The sequence below is a fragment of the Phyllostomus discolor genome, chromosome 13 (genome assembly GCF_004126475.2).
Source record: "Phyllostomus discolor isolate MPI-MPIP mPhyDis1 chromosome 13, mPhyDis1.pri.v3, whole genome shotgun sequence".
Taxonomy (NCBI): Eukaryota; Metazoa; Chordata; class Mammalia; order Chiroptera; family Phyllostomidae; genus Phyllostomus; species Phyllostomus discolor.
Window position 1 is genome coordinate 18,063,949 of NC_040915.2, and position 14,219 is coordinate 18,078,167.

The window sequence follows — 14,219 nt, forward strand, 5'->3', positions numbered from 1 at the left end:
ATCTTTGCCAACTTATTCAATGCCCTTCCACTTAGGCACGTGCTCAGGTCAAAAAGCCGGGAGTCTTCCTGGATTTGTTCCTTTACCTCATCCTCCATACCTAGTGTCTAAACAAGTCCTGTTACCTTCACACTCAAAGCATTGCCCAAACTGGCCCACTCTTGGCCTAAGCCAGTACCGTCTCTGGCCTGGACTGTCTGGATGGCGTCCTAACTCTTCTCCCAGCATTTGCTCTTCTTCCTGATGTTTCATCCTTTACACACCTAGTGACGGGTTTACAAGTATAATCACATGATTCCTTTACATAAAACCCTCCTAGATGTTCCCTTCCCAAGTACAATAAAAGCCAACTTCCCTACCTTTGCCTACAGGGCTACCACGTTGCCTAACTCTCAAGCCCTCTGCATAGTAGACAATGGCAATGGGGCCCTGGGGTCACACAAGGTGACTGTCCTGAGTGTGGAGTGCTCCCCTTTCCCCTCAGCGTCTCCTTCTCCTGACACTACAGACAGCCAAATGGTCTTCCTTCTGCCCCCCCACCTGCCTAGCACGGTCCAGACTCAGAGCCTCTGCACTGGCTGCTGCTGCTTCTCCAGAAACCCCTTTCACTCAGGCTCACATTCTCTTATTTGCCTGTGTGTTTGTTGTCTGTCTCCATGTCCCTGGACAGGGAGGCACGAGGGCAGGACGTACCACCTTCCTCGTGTCTGCAACAGCATCTGTTACATGGCCACAACAAGAAATACCTGTTAAATCAACGTGCGGAAGGTCGATTACCACCATCTTGTAGACTCCTCTTCCCTTTGCTCTACGCACAGATGCCAGTGCCTTCCCTGGACATGAGCGTAAGGACAGGGTCAACCAGTCTGCAGTAAGAGTCTCTTCGTTGTTTAAAGAGAACTACCAGGCACAGATTTGGTAGACTACATGCCCACCACTGCTCTACACACATTTATTTGGCACCTTCACCTTGCTAAGTGCAGAAAAGAGATGTGAAGAGCTTTAGCCATAATGGAAGAACCATCTGGAAGGAGAGACAGAAATGGAGACAGATCGTTTCAACCTATAATAGCAGAGGGCAGGCGGAGGACACTTAGTCCTACTCGATGGCCATGAAGGGCATGGCGGGCAGAATGACGACTCCAGATGTCCGAGTCCTTGTCTCCAGAACCCGTGAGTATGTGACCATTCTAAAAAGATCAGTCTGAGTCACCTGGGTGGGCGCAGTGTGATCCCAGAGGGGAAGAGGGAGGTAGAGGAGCAGAGCCGGAGAGATGCCGTGAGAGGAGGACTTGTCCTACTGTTGCCGGCTTTCAGACGGAGAAAGGGGACCTAAGACAAGTGTGGGCTGGAAAAGGCAAAGACACAGCCTCTCCCCAGAGCCTCCAGAGGAACGAACACAGCTCTGCCAACACCTTGATTTTGGCCAGTGGGACCCATGCCAGACTTCTGACTGACAGAGCTACAAGATGACACATTTATGTTTTTTGGTCACTCAGTTTGCAGTCATTTGTTACAGCAGCCATAGGTAACTAACACAAAGGGGAAGAGGTGAATTTGCTGATGTCACCTCTGGTGGGAAGGGACAGGCAATTGTAAGACCCGTCCTGCCCTGGGCAGAGCCTTCTTGAGGCTCTGGCGGGCTCATGTCCCTCCCTGGGGAACTGCCTCCCAGGTGTTCCCTTGACTGAGGTTGTCCTGAACCTCGAATTCAGGATGCTTGCCCAGTGCCCGTGGCTGCTTTGCCACTGATGGCTCGTCATGGACGATAATGACAGGCTAGCAGCCTTGAAATGTCCCAAGGCTAGAGCAGCCAAGGCCACCTTTAATGTCATGGCCACCCTCTCCCATCCTGTGTTCATGGGGGCTGCTGCTGAGTGCCCGAGCTGCTTTCAGCCTCCATGGTCTTCCCATCCAAGACCCCGAGTCGGGGGAGGGCGGGACCTGGGCAGATGTCACCTACTAATGAATGATACTCATCTCCAAAATTAATATGCTTTTCAGTTCCTAGACAAACCCACTCAACTGGAGGTTCCAGGATGACTAATTGACAGAACTGGTTAAATTAATCACAAATGGAAGTGGGGATGGAGGAATTTCTGTTTTCACTCCGTGGCTTGGGCCTGCTCTGTGTTCCTTGCTGCCCAGCAAGCTTGAGTGGGGTAGAGACACAGGATTAGGGAGGGGGACGGGCTCAGTGAATTCTGCGACTCACAACAAGTCTCTGTTTTGGCTTTTCTCCAGGAGGATTGGGGCTCGGGGTGGGTGTCTGGGTGTGTTTATAAGTCTGTCATCAGCCAAAAGCATTTTCATTAAGAGCCTTGTCTTTTTAACCTAACCAAGCTCCCCTGTAATAAACACTATTAATTATGCCCCTGATCAAGACCGAACCCCTTTTAGAAGCTGTGCCAAACCTTGGAGGTTGTAAGATTCACTGCAGCCGCCACCTCAGCTGATGCCTTTGGACGCATTCCATCAGAGTGGTAGGTGAAAGAGCCGTAGGTTTGTGAAGGGATCTAGGGGCCTGTGGAGCCAGGACACGGCAGTTCAGTTCGTAGGTGAGGGTGAAGAGTAAGACAGTGGATTCCATGTCTGTCTGAGGACAGGGTGAGCTCTGCACTTGAAACTGTTGGGCCAGGGGATCTAGCAAACGGGGATGATGTCAAATGGAGCCCCATGAAATCATCCTTCTTGATGTTAGCCAAAGGTCATGCTCTTTCTCCTGATGCCGAAGACCCAGCAGAGTGAGAAGAAGGAATTCTCTTGGAAGCAGCAAGACCTGGGTTCCCATCTCGGCTCCTGCACTAGGGCGTGGGGCAGTTTCTCCCCCTCTCTGTGCCTCACCTGTGTGTGCAGTTGCTAAGACCAGTCTTCCTGGGTGGTCGTGAGACATAAAGAAGATGCAGAAGGGCTCAAGAATAACATGTTTGTCAGCACTACATGCGCCTTTGGAGGAAAACAAGAGTTTCTGATTTGGATTAAGTGTGACCCCATTCGTATTTGCTCTCAGGCCATTCTGCCAATGACCACACTACTTATGAAAATATCTGAGAATTTAGGGCCTCAAGTGCTTACACCTTTCTCCTCACCAACACTCTTGCAATTATAGGAGTAAAACTGTAGCCTGGGAGGGGATCCGGAAAACAGGAAAGCTGTCCACGTTCTGCCGCCCTAACATTATGCCATCCACAGTTGCTGCCCGTCTCCGAGGGCACCCTCACTGCCATGCTGCGGTGTCCACGGTGGGTTTGAGACTCTGCATCCTGCTTTCACACCGATCACAAGCACTTCCCCACCTTCTCCGTCTTTAACCGTGTCCACAGGCTGTTGGCGAGTTTCATCTCCAGTGCCCCTCACATCGCCCCTTTCCCTGCCCCCATTCCCAGGGGCATTTCACCTGCTGCTTTTATGCTGTTAGCACAAACTCTGCTTCTTCCAGATGCTCTCCTTTCAAGAGTGGCTTTCCCAGAGGAAGCAGGCTCCTCAGTGCCTCAGGGGCTCTAAAGTCCATTCACCTCCCCTTTGCTGAGAGAAAAGTGTTTCCACACCACAGGGAGGTGTCGGGCATCATCGCTATAAAACACACAGACACCACGGGAGGGCGGGGGCTGGAGGGACTCCATATACAGGGTCCCTTCACCCCATCCTCTGGTTCCCCACCACATTCTTCTCCTTTAAAAAAAATCGTCCCCCAGGGATATGTTTATTGATTAAAGAAAGAGAGGAAGAGGAGAGTGGGGAAGGAGTGGGGGGAAGGAGAGGAAGGGGTAGGAGAGGAAGGAGCAGGAGAGGAAGGGGAGCAGAGAGAGAGAGACAGAGACAGAGACAGAGACAGAGAGAGAGGGAGAAACATTGATGTGAGAGACATCCATCGGTTGCCTCCTGTACGCACCCTGATCAGTGATTCAACCCGAAACCTTGGTCTGTGTCCTGACCAGAAATGGAACCCACAAGACCACAAGTGCTCCAATCAACCGAGCCACTGGGCCAGGGCCCCACCCCCTTCCATGAGAGGATGAGAGCCATAAGCACTGCGGGTGAGGGGCTGAGCCTGGAGGCCACCCGGAGGAAAGGATCAGCAGGCACCTTGCCGGGGCACCTGTGGGAGTGAGCCCATGTGGTTCACACCCAGAGGAACCGTCAGCTCCAGGGCCCGTGCTCTGGATTGTTTTGATGTTTGCCATTAGGGGCTGAGCTGTGTCCCCTCCAGATCTGCATGCTGAGGCCCTACCTCCCCCCCCCCATACCTATGTCTGAAGACAGGGTCTGTGAAGAGGTAACCAAGTGAAAGCGGGCGGGCCCTAGTGCAGTATGACTGGTGCTGTGGGAAGGGGAGTTTCAGATATGGGTGTGTGCAGAGGGAACACGAGGAGAAGACAGAGGAAAGACAGGCTTCAGCCGGCCAAGGGCAGGGGCGGAGAACGGATCCTGTCCTCACAGCCCTCGGAGAAACCAACCCTGCCCACTGCTGGATCTCAGACCTCCAGCCTCCAGAACAGCGGGAGCGTGAAGTTTCATTGTTTAAGTCATCCCGTATGCGGCGCTTGGCTGCAGCAAGTCTAGTCAATGAACACAGTCTTTTGCGTCTTTTCCCTTCTGCCTGCCTTTCTACTTCGGATGTTCAGTGGATCACCACTGCATGCTGGGCACTATGCTAAGTACTGGTCATTTGGCAGTGGATAAGAAAAGTAAGGTCCCTGCCCTCACGGAGGGAGAAAAGCAAGCCTCTCTAGATGAGTGCTAGGAAAAAAGTTAAAAATAAAATCTGGTGGTAAGATGGGAATAGGGTGCGGATGGGGTGAACAGAGAAGTCCTCTCTGAGGAGGTGACATTTTCCCAGAGATCTACAGAGTGGGAACTGTCCAGATGAATGGGAGAGCACTCCAGCCAGAGAAGAGCCTGTGCAAAGGCCCTGGGGCGGGAGAGGGCAGGGTGTGTTGGAGGTGCAGGGGGCAGACCTGCACGGCCAGACTGTGCGGAGCCGAAGTGAGAGAAGGGTGGGGAGCAGACTCGAGCTGGGCACTGGAAGGTGTTCAGATTTAATCCCTCTCTCATTCCCCGGGTTGCCAGTCACGACTCCTGGTCAGTGTCTTCCCTCGAATCCCAATACTCTTGCACCGAAAGGGAAAAGCACGATTCAGACCAGCCAGTTACTGCCGCCATCAGCGCCCTATTGTTTTAGCCGTAAGAATCTCAGATGGCAAACCCACCCCTGTCAGCACCGCCAGAAGCCACAGGGAAAAAATAGAGACATGAGGGACGAATCATCTCTTTCACCCCCTGCTGCATATGCAGAGTGAGGGACATATGGAAATTAATATATGCAACTCTGATAACACGGATCTCCTTGGCATTTTGATTAAACGCCACCAGTTATTAAATACCCTTCTTCTCAGAGCTCATCTCTGAGAGCCAGTGTTGCTTTTTATCTTAAACTCTGATGAACTGTCTCAATTGCGGTTGCACACCTTGGCTGAACTGTGGTCGGCTCGAGGCCGGCGCTGGAGGAGGATGCAGAAAATCAATATGAAATGTCAGGCGAGAGGTGAGATTGAACTTGTTCTCCCGGCTGGCAGGAGCCCGGGGCTGCCACTGCGTGAGCCGAACAAAGGGAGATGTGCACCGAAGAAGGTCGGCGCTCTGGACAAGTCAGGAAAATGAATTTCATTCGCTCCTTAATTAGATCAGGAGGCTGTCGGCTGGCAATTCAGAGCGCTGCCAGTGTTGGGGTGGGGTGTGGGGAGGCAGAGCTGGGGTGGAGGCCTGCCGGCTGCTAGTGAGCCCCTGGGTCTCGCTAGGGACTGTCCCTGGGGCATAGGGTTGTGCAGAACCCAGGCTGGAAGCAGGGGCGGCCTCTGGGGGTCCCTGGGCATGCAGCTGGGCAGGTCTCCGGCCTCTGTGGGCACCGTGGCACTTTGCTGTTCTTGGTCTTTAGGCCCCAGTCAGTGATCACTGCCTTGGGTTATAAAGTCCTTGTTATGCCCCTCATAGCACCACATGCCTCTCTTTCGTAACAGTCATTGTATCTGCATTTAACGCATTTCTCCTCCTTAGACACGGTGGTGGCGAGTTTTGCGCATCAACCTGACTGGGCTGTGGCTCACTTGGGTATTTGGTCAAATGTCATTCTGGGTGCTACTGTGACGCCTTCGAGCTGGGACATCCGTGTTTTTTCCCTGCATCTGCCCTTGAACTAAAACATTGGCTCTTCCTGGGGAATGAGCCTGCTGGACTTCGGACTAGAACTACATCATTGGCTTTCCTGGGTCTCAGGCTCTCAAACTGAGACTGGGACTAGACCACACTGGCGCTCCTGGGGCTCCTGCAGTCCCACTGCAGGTGTGGGGACTTGTCAGCTTCCACAATCACATGAACCAAAGACTTGTCATCCATTTTGCTCAGATGCATATCACGTGCATACACACATGCATGTATGTGTATGTGATATATACGAGTATCTCCTATTGGTTCTGTTTCTCTGGAGAACCCTCGCTAATACAGACAGTGAGCTCTAAGTGGGAGGAAGCCAGGTCTGGTTTTGCTCACCCTGACATCCCAGAGTCTGGTGCAGTGCCTGACATGTAGTATGTGCTCAACAAACACGAACTAAGGGAACAAACAACTGAGCTTCGTGTATCTGGAAAAGAGCTGGAGTTTCAAGCACCGTACAGCAGCAGGCCCAGCACAGAGGGAATTCAGGAGGGATCACTGTGATAATGACTACTGCTGTCCCTTCTGGCCCCAGGCTAGGCAGTCCCCCTATGATGACGTTTACTTCTCATGAAGGGCCAGCTCCAGGAGGCTGTCGTTACTACTTCTATTATCCAGTGAGGAACTTGGGGCTCACAGGGATGAAATAACTTGCCCAAAGCCACACAGCCATTGAGTGTCACAGTCCAGTGCTGATTCCAAAGCTTCTGCTCTAAAGCATCCTAGTTCTGGAAGTTTCTAAGGCCTTGTCCTTTTTTCCTTCTTGAGCTGAGGGTTCGTCAAGCCTCCCATTCAGCTTGTTCCTCAACACCCAGCACTCGTGTGGGGCTTTCTGACCCCAAAGCCCAGGCTGGTGTCTGCCACTCTGGCTGTGAGCCAGGGCTTCTCCTGACACCTTTGTCATCTGCGTGGGGCTGGTGGCCCTTTGTGGCCTGTTCTACTTCCGCTGACCAGAGAGGCCCCGCCCTTCCTTCTCAGTCAGCTCACGTCACCTCGCACACAGTGTGTTCCAAACAGAACCCGACCCTTCCCCGTCCTCCAGGGCTTCTGAGTAGTCCCCACTCCACCTGCCCTTATGTAAACCCTCAGGCATAAAGTATCTATTGAATAAATATTTACTGAGCACCTGCTTAGTATCAGGCCCTGGTAATACGATGTGAGCAAAACAGAGCCAGTTCGTCAGAAGGTTTGTAGTCTGGAGGGACGGACACCGGACATGAACTGATATCCATGGATGGTGAACACCGATCTCTAAAATCCCACCACCCGTGGTTATCTTAAAAGAAAACACTCATTTTCTCCTCCCTTTTCCTTTTAATGTCCATGGCTACCATCCTTATGTAGTTTACAATTTTCCATTTATTACCTTCTAGTTCTCCTATGCTTCTTCCCATCACCCCTGTGTTAATCTTCCACAAAACAGGAATTCTATAAAACTCTGTTCTCCAGCCAAATGATCTCCAATGGCTCTCTACATGCTAGCACCTGGGGCACATGCAGGTATCCTTGAAGGTCATGGAGATGGAGGTCAGGGGTGCACGACGTGGAACCAGAGGCCATAGGACAAGTGCTGCATCTTTTGGGAACATCAGTTTTGCTTGCAGTTTGGGGTGGGTAGAAATCTACTTACTAAATTAAACAGAAAGTAGGCATTTCATGGGAATAAAATACATACAGAATTCAGGTGAAATTTGAAGATGCAAAAAGACTTCAAGGAAAATCTGTAGTGGGCAGCATCTCCCAGTGTCTCTGGCCTCTGCCTCTGGCCTCAGGCACATGCTGTTCTGTCTTTGCTGACAGGCCAGGCCACCCAGAGCACCTGGGAGAGGTTGGACTGCCGCTGGGTGTCCTGCCTCCCTGGCAGCGGGGCTCATGCCTGGCCTTGGCAGTGCTGTAGTAGGCACTGAGTGAATGCATGCATGAATGAATGAACACTTGAAGGCATCAACTTTTGACTTTGACCTTCAAGGACCAAGTGATGTGAACCACCACTCCTATTTGCCCTCATTTCTTCAGTATTCTCCTTTCACCGAAACCTGAGAGTTCTTACTAAGACTCCTTAAAGGTTCCATGTCACTTCTTCAGTCCATTCTGTGTGTGCTGCGGGAGACACCTCTCTCCCTGCCCCCCCCCCTTTCCCACCAAATCAAATGTTACTTGTGCTTCAACTGCCCAGCCTCTGCCAGTCCTGTGACGCCTAGCCTGAGTCCCACCCTCCTCTGAACACCCCAAGCCCCAGTTGTCTCCAGCACTCCATTGGGTAGCAACACACCCACTGCCAGATGCACTGTCCCTGAAATGTTTCCTGGGTACCTCTGAGTTCATCAGCCAAATTTTAAGTTCTGGCATAAAGAAGATGCTCTATCTTTCCACTGACCCATCAGAGTTCTCAATAGTAACAGATACACCACAGATACAAGAAGATCATGCAGAAGGACTGACAATGAATTTTAATCCAGAGCTCCTGGTTGGATTTTAATCATCCAGGAATAATACCCCCCCCCACCCTGCCACCCCCTCCCCTGGGGGATAATGACATTTTTGGTTGTCACAACTTGCCTGTGTTACTGGCATCCTGTGGGTAGAGGCCTGGGGTGCTGCTAAACATCTTACAAGAAGACCCTCCCCTTGCAAAGGATTGTGTGTCCCAAATTTAGCAGTGCCAGTGTGAAGAAATCCTGTGTACAATAGAGTATTTCCTAACTTGTTCTCCATCTCTTTATTTTGCAAGTCAGAACCCAATCGCCACCCTTTTGTCTTCAAAGAAACTTCTCTAACAATGAACTCTGATCAGTTTACTTCCTGTTACTTTAATGGCTGGTCACTGATTTTGAGGGAAAAATTTCAAGTTCTTTATCATGGCCATCATGACCAGGCCCCTGCATTCCTTCGGAGTTTGGATTCTCTTCCTTCTCGAAGTCACTCCCCATATACCAGCCTTATCAGTCCCCCTGCACGTCCCAAACACTATGATCTCTCGTGCCTCGGTACCTTCGCGCATGCTGACCCTGCTGCCTCATACACTTGCCCCCTTGTTGGCTTGTAAGTAAATACTGCCAGAGATCAAAGCCAGCACGCACATCAGCGGATATTTATTGCACATCTACCATGGGCCAGGCACTGTCTTAGGTTCAGGGGACATGGCTGTGAACAAAAAGAGAGTACAGCCATGCCCTCCCTCAGGAGCTGATGGTCTAGAGCACAGGTGGCAAACACAGGCCTGTGGGCCGGATCCGGCTCTCCGCCTTGTTTTATGTGGCCCGGCACCTTGGTTCTACCCAGCGGCAGCGCTGAGCTCCTTGCCCCTAGTTAAGGAGTAGTTATATTTACATAGTCCTAAAATTACATTCGGCCCTTTGAAGGCAACCTCGAGGCTGACGTGGCCCCCGGTGAAAGTGCTTTTGACACCTCTGGTCTAGATCCACACTCTCTACCAGAACTTCCTGCCATGGTGAGAATGTCTTACATCTGCCCTGTTCAGTATGGTAGCGACTAGCCACACACGGCTATTGAACGCTTGAAGTGTAGACAATCTGAATTGAAGGCATGTTTTAAAGACTTAATATAAAAAAAAATTAAAGCATCTCATTAACATTCTTAATTGTTATCTCATCAAAGCTCCACGACAAACCCATGAGGTGCATATGATTATTCTACCCATTTTACATAAGAGAAAACTGAGACCCAGCAAGGTTAAGGAAGTTGGACAGTCACACAGCAAATCAGGGGTAGAACCCGGCTCTGACTTGGGTCTGTGGGAATCTAGAATCCACACAGCCTTACGCCTCAAACTTAGAATCCACACAACCTACACATCACTACACTCTACATACCAGCTGCCCCATACAATACTTCTCATAGACGATGAGCAATGAAAAACCATCAAAATGACCCAGCTCTGCACCCCTCTCCCAGCCATACACTCACAGAGAGTCCTTCTATCATTCCTGACACATGGGAATTGAAACTGAAAACTGAGTATGTGGGAGATAAGGGTCTTCCTTTGTGGCTCTCCAAGGCACCTGTGGTGGCCAAGCAGCACCTTGCAGGTGTGGCTGGACAAACAGAGCTGTAGTCACTCCTGAACGCCTTAGAAACTGCATATGATGCAGGCCGAGAGTGGACATGGATGACCACTGCCTCCCAAGCACCTTTACTCTGGGGTGTTTTCTAGGGAGCCTTCCGGCTGGCTCCAGCCAAGCCTGTTGACCGCAGTGCTCACGGTGAGTGCCAGCTAATGGTTGCTTCACCTGCTGACATCGGTCTCAGCTTCCAGCCTCCGAGCACTCAGCCCCCACTGGTCTGGAGCTGCTGTGCTCCACCCACACCCTGCAGACTCCAGCGTGACCAGAGGGCCCGTGACTCTGGCTGCCCTTTACCCCTGTCCCTTCTCTGAAATTCTTCCCTGGCGCCCACTGGAACCACTGGGACTTCTAGAGTGCTGGCTCCCAAAGCTGCAAGTTCTCCAGGAAACCACGAACCAGTCCCCCTGGCTACTGTTCTTTTGAAAACATATTGAGGTATGATTAATATATAACATTACATTAGAGTCAGGTATGGAACATGATTTGATATATACAATGTGAAATAATCACAATAAGCCTAGTTAGCATCCATCACCACACATAGCACACATTTTTTCTTATGATGAAAACTTTCAATTAAGATCTACCCTCTTAGCAACTTTCAGATATACAACACAGCGTGATTACCTTGGTCACCATCCCCAGATGCCATCCTCGGTTCCTTGTGTATTCTCAGCTGCCCACACAGGCCAGCATGTCTTGTTGCCGCTCCTGCCAAGGTCTTCTCAGAAACCACATGCTCCTCTCCGCTGGTGCGCCCCACCCCCGGCCGAGTCACATCCATCTCCCGCCTGGGTACTGCGCCAACCCCCCACTGTTCTCCCGCTTCCCCCCCTCAGGTTCCTCCTCTCCACAGCAGCAAGACGGAGCTTAAAACATAATTCAGATCATGTCACAATGTTATGTGACAGGGCTCATGTCTTATTCATCTCTGCCTTCCACGGCCCGCAGCGAATGTTTGTGGCCTTAAACGTGAGGTTTCATCTTTATTGAAACACCCAACCTGGAGCGGACTCCTGAGCCAGGCGGACACTTGTGGTTTCTTTGTTCCCAGTGTGTCTAGTGTAGGGACGATCAAACACTCCAGGCGGGCTCGGCCCCCTCCTCTTGCACGCCAGGGGCCAGAGGCCCACTCACCCGCCCCCGTCAGCTCTGGGCTGCTCGCTACTCACACTTGGTGTGCCTGTCACACAGGGCAGATGCCCTCATGTCGCACAGCCGGATGGTCCCTTTGCTGCTGCTGTACACGAAGGTGTTGCAGTGATGCGGGTGGAACTCGGCCGCCGTGATCACCTCTGTGAGCTCCTCCATGTTGGCTGGCTTGATGTCGACGATATCTGGCACGGACAAGTCAAGGAGCGGACCAGGGGGTGGGGCAGAAACTCGGTGTCGGGGGGGGGGGCGGTGAGTAACGGGCACTGCTATATTTTAGTGTGACATGTTAGCAAGGATCATGCATGGTGGAGCCTCCTAAAACTGTGGACAAACAGCCAGGCCTTATTGGTCCCAGGCAGATGCCGCCCAGGGCTACCCAGCGGTCGGAGAAAGTACGAGAAGTTGGGTCTCCCCAGTCCCTTTCCAGTGGTTCTCACCCTCCACAGGGTGAGAGGTCCCACCGAAGTGACCTGCTCATGCAACTGTGCTGAAACGTGCCAAGTGGCACAGGCTGTCATTTCTCATTTTACAACAGTGGTTACACAACTCGTCCTATTGCAACTAAATAATTCAGTGTATTTGAATCTTTACCCAGACTCCTGGGCTGATAAATAATAATATGTACAATGGACTGTAAATCCTTCCCCATGAAATCTCTGAGATCTTCCTTAATACGTTGAGGCTGATGATGATGATGATAGCCACTGCCATTTACTGAGCACTGACTCCAGGTCAACAGCTGTGCAAAGCACATCACACACTTCATCCCCTTTAATCCTTCCAGCAGCTCTGGAGTCACCACTTTTCTCATCCCCATTTTCCAGGGGGTGGGAATGGAGGCTCAGAGTCCGTAAAGTACTGTATTTTTTGGACCATAACATGCACGTAAGTTTTAGAAGAAGAAAGTAGGAAAAAAATTTTTGAAGCAAAAAATGTGGTAAAATACTTAATAACATAAATAACACAGTATTTCACCAATGTAAATGTAAAGCTACATTCGGATTATGACGCACCCCAATTTTCCTCCCAAATTTGGAGGGGAGGTATGTCTTATAGTCCGAAAAAATATGGTGACTTGTCCTAAGTCATAGGGCTAAAGAGTGGCAGCTCTAGGATTTTACCCCAGTTCGCAATTCGTGATCTTTTGCAAGTATGCAAAACTCCCCATATTGAAGACACATGGGGCTCAAGTGTCCCCAGGCTGCGACTGGCTCTAGGGCTGTGTGGGAGCCGAAGCAGCAGAGAGAAGCTGTGCAGGGGTGTGCCGGGAGAGTTTTGGCTTGCCATGAAATGCACCTTTAATGTGCCATGTTTTTTATTTTTTCTCTGTTTTTTTCCTTTCTGATCAAGAATTATTATACTACATCCTTGTGTTTTTAAAGACTACATCCTTGTACACTGCAGTGAAACACTGGGCCTTCGCTCTGAAGGTGACTTAGAAACACACACCTTCAGTGGGGTGTTCGGTACATACACAGGGGCGTGGGTTTGGGCTGACCCCTTCACACCCCCACCACGAGCTCATGAGGGCCTGGGTACAGGTTGGGAGGTACCTGGCTGGGGCTGAGGTGCTGTCTGAGGACCCAGGAACTTCCTGCAAAGGAACAGGCCTTGTGATATGGAGGCTGTTGCGTGGGAAAGCTGACCAAAACCATTCCCACTTTCCCCAGCCTTTGCAACATACAGCCACCTTTGTGATTTTTTGCTCCACCTGTGTATCATCAGGTAGCACTTTTTGCATCGCATTTTTTTTCTGCAGATCAACTGAAATCAACTCACTTTTCTTTATTTAACCTTGTGTAAGCACTAATCCAATATTCATAAAATCATGGATATAATGAGCTAGTTGCATTTTTAATAATACACATGACAATAAACACATAAAAATGATTGCAGTTAGTCCCCCACCCTGGGGAGCAGGAGCCAGCGCCCCCCAGAATGTGACCCCCGCCCCATGCCCTGGGCTGGCGGCCATGACAAGGGGTGGGCTAAGCAGAGGTCAGTATTCAGCTGTTGTCAGATCCCACTGCCCTCCAGAAAGAAAGAGCCTTCGTACCCTACTGTACCAGTGAGCAGGTTTTTCTTTTCCCAAAATAGGGAGAGAAAATCTGGTGTCAGCTTTCTCAACCTCCACAGTGTAGCTCTAAACACCAGATTAACTGGAAGGGATCTCTGCTGTGTGGGAGGGGGAGGTGCCACATCCATGGTTATTTTTTTCTCGCCTAAAAATAAAGCCCCAAAGTCAGAATGTGTAAAAACGATATGTTTAAACATATCTGTGAAGCCAGCAACGTTCATGGCCATCAAGAGCGCCACCATGGGAGGTGACCACTGAGTCCACTGCCTCCGGACCCTCCCGCCACCCCTCACCACCTTGGACTCTCTGTCTGCCCGTCACTCCTCATCCTTAAGCAGCTCCCTTAGTGCTGGAGTGCTTGTTTGGGTCTGACTCTGTGGGGGTCAGGGGAGAGAGAGAGGAAGGGAAAGAGAGGGGAAGGAAGGAGAAAGGGAGGAGAGAGGGGGGAAGGGAGGGAAAGAGAGAGAGAAAGAAAGAGAGAAAGGGGGAGGGAGGAGAGAGGGAGGGAGGGATGGGGAGAGAGAGAGAGAGGCAGACAGACAGACAGACACGTTGATTGGTTGTCTCCCATACATGACCCTATCTGGGATTGAACCCGCAACCTTTGGGTGTATGGGACAATGCTCCAACCAACTGAGCCACCTGGCCAGAGCACCTACTCCTCTTTTAATAACCATGATAATAAGGACGAG

The 14,219-nt window shown here is 50.9% G+C and overlaps 1 protein-coding gene across 7 annotated transcripts in view; it reads right to left on the bottom strand.

Moving 5' to 3' along the window:
* The window catches only part of PPP2R2B (protein phosphatase 2 regulatory subunit Bbeta), a 484,254-nt gene that overhangs the window by 28,528 nt on the left and 441,507 nt on the right, over positions 1-14,219 (bottom strand). For all 7 annotated transcript variants that reach the window (XM_028527613.2, XM_028527615.2, XM_028527612.2 and 4 more), the window contains one exon: positions 11,468-11,632. In XM_028527613.2, coding sequence (XP_028383414.1) covers positions 11,468-11,632 — 165 coding nt within the window. The remainder of the gene's footprint in view (positions 1-11,467; positions 11,633-14,219) is intronic.